Source organism: Sinocyclocheilus grahami, unplaced genomic scaffold (assembly GCF_001515645.1).
Source record: "Sinocyclocheilus grahami isolate Dianchi unplaced genomic scaffold, SAMN03320097.WGS_v1.1 scaffold1105.1, whole genome shotgun sequence".
NCBI lineage: Eukaryota > Metazoa > Chordata > Actinopteri > Cypriniformes > Cyprinidae > Sinocyclocheilus > Sinocyclocheilus grahami.
In genome coordinates, this window is record NW_015506284.1 from 226,980 (window position 1) to 234,493 (window position 7,514).

A 7,514-nucleotide genomic window follows, 5' to 3' on the forward strand; every position below is an offset into this window, starting at 1 on the left:
ACAACATTTGTTTGAAACATTTAAATTTTATTTTTTTCTTGCAGTGCTTATAAACAGGGTTTTAATATTAAGAACAGTACACAACCTGTCTGTGCATGCTAATGTGTGAATGCCAGTATATGTATACAACAAGGGCACAAAAGTAGTAAAAAACTGCCAAGAAACTGTCATACAAAGCTGAGACAAGCTTGGAAAAAAATCACACATACATGTCCATTACAGTCCTTTTTTTTCTTGAACATTTAAAAGGAGAAAGGCATCCTGCAGTGCACCATCGTAGTTTTCGTATTAGGAGGCCAGCTTGCACGCCCTTCTTGTGTGTATGAAGTGTCTCACCATGAGCCTTTAAAATCTGAAAATAACAGTAAAAATGACTAACAGTTGGTTATTCTATATACAATACACACTTCATCATACACAAATTAAACACATTCAATGTTTTGAATAACAAAACAAAAGTGATTGTTTAAAGCAGGGGTGTCTAATCCTGCTCTGCGGGTCACTGTCATGCAGAGTTTAGCTACATCCTTAATTAAATACATCTGAATCAATTAACTAAGGTATTACTAGGCATACCAGAAACTTCCAGGTAAGTTGTAGCTAAATTCTGCAGAAGAGTGGACATCCAGGACCGAGTTTAGACACCTCTGGTTTAAAGTTTCCCTATGCGGCTTTTGTGAGTAATAGGAAAGTAACAATGTACTCAAAGTCGGTTGAAAATCGAAGTAAATATGTGCTGCAAGTTGATTGAGACGTTAAACAAATCAACATATGCGTTTTAAACACCAAGGGCTGCTGAAACCGTATACTGTGACCGTGCTTTGCAAGCACTATAGCAGCAAACATTTCACCAAGTTAATAAATAGTAGCAAACATGATGGAGGCAGTGGCAGGGTAGATTTTTGATGATGTGAGAGAAGTTTGGCTTTCTGACGACAATAAATGCAAGCGATGAGGTGGCAACAGACAAAACAAAAACTGTGTAAATACACGTACAATGTTATAAAGGGTTTGGTTCAACCAAAAATGAAAATTCTGTCATCAATTACTCACCCTCATATAATTTCAAACCCATAAGACCTTTGTTCATCTTCAGAACACAAATGAGGATATTTTTGATGAAATTTGAGAGCTTTCTGACCCTCCATTGGCAGCAATGCAACTAAAACATTCAAGGTCCAGAACGGTAGAAAGACATCATTAAAGTAATCCATGTGACTCCTGTGGTTTAACCTCAATTTTATGAAGCAATGCACGTGCTTTGTTTGTGCAAAAAACACATTTTACCGCTTAATTTTCTAAAAATATTGATCTGCCACACATGCTCATAAGAGCATCATGACGCATGTATGTTGTGTTCACGCTAGAATTAACATCGTAGCATAAACAAGCTTTGAATAATATTTTATTGTAAATAAAGTGGTAAATAATAATTTATTTTTGGACAAACAGCACTCGTGTTGAGGTTAATTGAGGTTAAATCACAGGAGTCACATGGATTACTTATAATGATGTCTTTCCTACCGTTCTGGACCTTGAATGTTTTAGTTGCGTTGCTGCCAATGGAGGGTCAGAAAGCTCTCGGATTTCATCAAAAATATCCTCATTTGTGTTCTGAAGATGAACAAAGGTCTTACAGGTGTGGAACGACATATGAGTGAGTAATTAATGACAGAATTTTCAATTTTGGGTGAACTATCCGTTTAATAGGCCAAACCACACTGACCGGTGGATCTGCAGCTTCAATCGCAGCAAAATCGTTTCCTCGCTCCTACATCTTCCACCTTATGACCCGGACACTGATCGAACTCAGCTGTCTAATGATCTAATGATAGAAATGTAGGGGAAATAATCAGAAGTCGTTGAAATGTTGGCTCATCTTAAGATATGGTTTATATTCTTTATTTGGTACAGAAATGCAAAACTCACCCTTCATCCAAGTCTCACAAGCGTGTGCCTGTAAAAAAAACTAAATTATTCAACTTAAATTTACTTGTAAACAACACACACACAAACAAAGACATTTCCTATACAACAGCCTCATAACCCTTTAATAACCCGAGTTGCCTAAAAAAATATATTAAGATGGATGGTGATCCTCACTGTAATGTGCTCAGTCATAGCCTACAAAGGGAGGTAAACGGGGAATTGTTGGTTACTTGCTAATTACAGTTAAGCCCAAAGATGTACATTACACAACACTTTTACAAACTTTTTGTTCATGATTAAAATATGACCGATTCATACAGCATAATGCATTTGTTTGCATTTACTGTTACCTGTAATATGTTACCAGTAAGCAATTTGCAATCGTAAAACAAAATAATATATAAAAGATATGATGATGGCCAATAAAATAACAAATGGCACAGAAAACGAGCTTGTGAGGAACAGATGTAACGTTAGGCCTACAGTGCGTCCAGCTGAATGTAACGTTTAACGTGTCGGATGTTCCGCTGACAAAAACGTCTTTCTAAAAAAGTAGTCACAAATGAACAAGGTTAACAATCGTTTGAATCGTGGTCTCTTAAATCATATTAAGAAGTTTCATATGTTAATCTAGTTTGAATAGAACAAACTGACAAAACGGGTGACGATTAGTTCATGCGTCGTCAAAAACAGCTCGGGCGTCGTCTACCTCACGTTAACTTATATTATCCTCGCTTGAGCGGTTGATAAAAAAATAATAAAAAACGCTTAACTTTACTCAGTAACGAATAGCAACTCAAACGCACGAAGCCTGACTGGGATACACTTCCAGTGGGCGCGAAGATGCCGAGCCTGCTCAGCAAAGCCAACTAGTACCCAGTTTAACGGTCAAATACACCTATAATGGCACAAATTGCCCATTTTAACAGTGTTTAACAGGTGGAGAAACAAATGTGTGTCAAATCTCAAACGTTACATTACAATCTGCAGTGCTAATTACAAGCAAAGCACAGCGGCCACCGTATCAGAAATGCAAAACTTGAAAGGTAAACACAGTTCGGAAAACAATGACAGAACATAACTAATTCTGCTCTATTCTGCTAAAATGAACAATAATCTCCCAAAAATGATGTTACACAAGCATTCACTCACCTCATCCACATTGAATATGCCTCTTCGCGCCAGCCCAATGGACAGCTTCCTCAAGTTCGTGAGTTGCTCGTCTGAAATTCCTCCGCGGTTTAGTTAGTTCACTGTATAGTCTGCCCGTGTCTCCTTGTTTGATGTTGCACTGCGATGTGTCATGTTTCAAACATGAGTCTAATGTCTAGATTTGCTGAATATATTGTTTTCTTGGAAAGGACTCTGATATTAAATTCATGTACAGATTTGACTCCTGCGCATTAATCCATGTTCAGAGATTTGGCCGGTTAGTGCCAATAAGCTACAACTTAAAATGTTAAGTTCACTGAACTAAATTGGGCTCTTTGAATTTCAGTAACATTAAACTGACTTAAAAAATCAAGTTGAATCTAGTTTAACTTATAAAAAAAAAGTTGAAATTGCTTAAATTATTTTTATGAGTTAAAGTAACTTAAAAACATAAGTTGTCATGGCTTTTTCATCATATCATTTTTTACAGTGCATTCATTTCCTATGTTCGGTCATTTTTGACCGAAGACCATGAGTATGAATATTTTTTTTACTTAGCTTTTTCGAATCATGCCCTCAATTTTTTTGTGTGTTCATACCAAGTGCCATAAAAGTCACCAAGTTTCGTACCATTCCGATGAAGCTACGATTTTTTAATATTCAAAATGTAAAATTCTTCGGTCAAAAGTGACCGAAGACCGCACAATAGTCAGCTCTTTGATTCTTGTTTCTCCTCCTCAGGCAGTGTTTGAATACACAACACAATGTACCGTCAATTAGATGATGTGATGGAGCTCTGCTCTAAGCTATCGAAGACAGAGCAGATTAAAGTGACTGTCGATAACTCAAGACAAGGAGTTGCTGTTGCTGGTGGAGGGGCTTTTTTAGGGGCGATACTCGGAGGTCCACCTGGTATATTCATTGGTATGTACGCTTATGTGTTTGATTACTTGTCACTTACAAACTTTGACCCACTTCACTTCTTAACCACATAGTGGCGCTGTAATATCATATATAAACAATTGTATGGTTTGTTCTGTGAAGTCAGTAGCCTATGTTGACTTTTTTTTTGTAGTAAGATCTGAGCAAACACTCTTAAAGATAAAGGTTCTTTATGTTTCCATGAAAATGGAAGTTTTTGGAACCTTCGTTTTTGAAGTGATGTTTAAATATTACTACATTTCGATTGTACTATGTAGACAATTTGTGAAATTCATCAGTAAAGTCAGTGTGTAGACAACTTAATATGATCAACTTTAAATTTCAAGTGAAGAAAACAACTTTATTTTATTACTTATATTGATTAATAATTGTGGATGGTATATTTAGTGAACCCATTGCATCTTTAGCAGTTTGTTTCTTTGTCCTTCTGGATCTCCTATTATCAAATGCAGGTGCTGTTGTGGGAGGTGCCGTGGGATGGTGGATGGCTAGAGGCAAATTCCGTCCTCTTCATCAGATCATAATGGAGATGTCTCCTGAGCAGCAGAGGAAACTGTGCTCTGAGGTCATTGTGTTTGATTACTTGTCACTTACAAACTTTGACCCACTTCACTTCTTAACCACATAGTGGCGCTGTAATATCATATATAAACAATTGTATGGTTTGTTCTGTGAAGTCAGTAGCCTATGTTGACTTTTTTTTTGTAGTAAGATCTGAGCAAACACTCTTAAAGATAAAGGTTCTTTATGTTTCCATGAAAATGGAAGTTTTTGGAACCTTCGTTTTTGAAGTGATGTTTAAATATTACTACATTTCGATTGTACTATGTAGACAATTTGTGAAATTCATCAGTAAAGTCAGTGTGTAGACAACTTAATATGATCAACTTTAAATTTCAAGTGAAGAAAACAACTTTATTTTATTACTTATATTGATTAATAATTGTGGATGGTATATTTAGTGAACCCATTGCATCTTTAGCAGTTTGTTTCTTTGTCCTTCTGGATCTCCTATTATCAAATGCAGGTGCTGTTGTGGGAGGTGCCGTGGGATGGTGGATGGCTAGAGGCAAATTCCGTCCTCTTCATCAGATCATAATGGAGATGTCTCCTGAGCAGCAGAGGAAACTGTGCTCTGAGGTCATGGAAGAACTGGGCAATCTAGCATGGGATAACGTGGCTGGACTCATTTTGTCAGTGATGCGTGAATCCTCTCTAAAAATGAAAATACTTAGTATTATAATCTCTTTTGCCACAAAACAGCTCAAAGTCAAAATAGCATCTTAATTTCACCTGCTTAGTCTAAACCAAGTTTGACTATCTGAGGAGCTTTTTAGTTTAGGTTTTGTTATTGTTTCTGAAAGATGTGTTTTACTTTAATTTTTCTGAATTTTAAACATGTTTAGCAGCCCTTCAGTGTCAAACAAAGGAGGCAGAGAATTTTGACGGGTGCCTTCGATTTATTTACTCCGATGCAATAAACTTCATTGCTGAAGTATTCGTTGTCTCATTTTTTTGTTGCATCACAACACTGTGTTCACCCAGTGATTGACTTCATAACAATAACATCACATCATCATGGCACTGGAACTACAAAGAAAACAAATAAAGAAACAAACATGAACAAAAGAAAAATAAACTCAACCAACATTCACAATAAACAAACCCCTCTGAGTTGCTGTTATCAGAAGCCTGCGTGTTGCCAGATGTTGAGGGGATTCTTGCCATCATGGACTGCAACGTTAATTGCCTTAAAAGCAGGGCACCCTCCTGCATTCTTAACACACTCTCAGGTGTGCACAGGCACATTTAGATAGTCTGTAATTAGGCTAATGGGGCTAAAGGCACACTTTAAGAGTGCTTTTCACTGTGCCATTTACATTTATTAAGCAACATATTTTGTGTGAAAATAAATCGTACAAGTCGTGTATTTTGTTTTAAAATTGTATAAATGAATGAGGTGGAAAGGGGGGCCTTTTACCACAAACACGGGTAAAAGGCACACAGTATTGTTACAAATACTTCAGCTAAAATAATGTTATTTTTTTTTTATAATATCTAATACTTGTTCAAAACAATCACTTTAGCAAAGTTTGTATTATTTTATGATTATTTTGAAAAATAAAATAACTTTTGTTAAATATAGGCTACTGTCATTAAAAATGTTAACATAAAATATATATTTTAAAATACAGAAACAAAATCATTTTGCATAATAAAATTTTTAAAAAGTAAAGATTCTGAAAGCATTGAAGGAGATCCCATAATAATTTAATGTACATTTACAGTAGTAACAACACATTCTATTTTATTAGGCTATATGATATGATTAATATCATGTTTTTAAATATGATGTTTCATTCTAATCATGGTGATTATCTCTAATATGGACACCCAAAATAATATATGATATTTACAATCTGAATCTAACCATGTCATGTCAACTAATGGAAAAGTCAGCCATCTATTAATTATCATGTTAATTAATGTGCCTTTAGCCCCAACAGCAGGGGCGCTTTTTACCCCAGATGCCATACTTTTACATATTCTTTCGTTATTTAAAAACTGTTGCTTTAATTATCTTAAACAAAACTGAACATAATAACAGAGCAGGTCATATGTTTTTTTTTAAAGTGTTCCAATATTGTGTTGGAGTCCGCTACAACAGGTTTAAATGCATCTAAGGTCAGAAAACATCTTTTTCAAAGAATATACATTTATACTGAGTCGTTTGTCCATGATTGCGAAACGGTTCGTTCAAGCAGTTCTGAGCGAAATGTCTGTAAAGCCCTCCCTTCCATAAGCCTACTCTGCTCTGATTGGTCAGCTGGCCAAGCCTATTGCGATTTGGCACAGAGAGGAGTACTTGAGCAAGTTAGCGAGTGCTACCATCTGTGTTGCCAAGTCCGCCGTTGTTTTTGATGTTGTGGGTTGAAGTGACCCCAATAACATCATATTTAACACAGTAAAGCACAACAAAAGGTTCTAATTGTATTGCTGTGGTGTAGTTGAACACAACGTCTTCACGACAATGTTAACACACTAACTAGCGGAAGTGTTTGTGGGCACACTGTAAAAAAACGTTAGTTAAATTTGCGGTAAAATTCCGGCAGCTGTGGTTGCCAGAAATTTACCGTGAAAAATACGGTAGCAACATTTTAGGTTTTACAGAACTGTTTAAATTTACAGTGAAAAAACATTTCATTAACTGATACAATGTTAATATGCAAACCTTTGAGTTAACTCATTTTATTTGCAGAAACCGACTGCACTTAAATTGGCCAATTGGCATTTGTTTCTAAAATAAAAGTTTAAGTAATGTGAGCATATTGATATTGAGAACGATTTTGCTTAAGTCCATGAAGAAAAATCTACTGATTTATGCAAAGTCATTAAAAGCATCAATTCAACTCAAATCTTTTGCAGATAACAGCAGCACACATTCATGTGTGATTGAAATTATCGAAGAGACTCACTCTGCATCAGTAACT

General features: G+C 35.8%; 1 protein-coding gene across 1 annotated transcript; it reads left to right on the plus strand.

Annotated features, from left to right (window-relative positions):
- Positions 1-3,845: 3,845 nt before the first annotated feature.
- Positions 3,846-5,573, plus strand: LOC107566850 (protein C19orf12 homolog). The gene is made up of 2 exons (XM_016252407.1): positions 3,846-4,005; positions 5,051-5,573. Exons 1-2 carry the CDS (start codon positions 3,846-3,848, stop codon positions 5,308-5,310), a joined length of 420 nt encoding a protein of 139 aa, XP_016107893.1. The 3' UTR covers positions 5,311-5,573.
- The last annotated feature ends 1,941 nt before the right edge of the window (positions 5,574-7,514 follow it).

What these genes read in the sequence shown, in the direction of transcription:
- LOC107566850 (XM_016252407.1), top strand. Translation starts at nt 3,846, where the DNA reads ATGTACCGTCAATTAGATGATGTGATGGAGCTCTGCTCTAAGCTATCG. An exon ending in TCCACCTGGTATATTCATTG is followed by an intron (nt 4,006 to 5,050) that starts GTATGTACGCTT and finishes TATCAAATGCAG; the next exon opens with GTGCTGTTGTGGGAGGTGCC.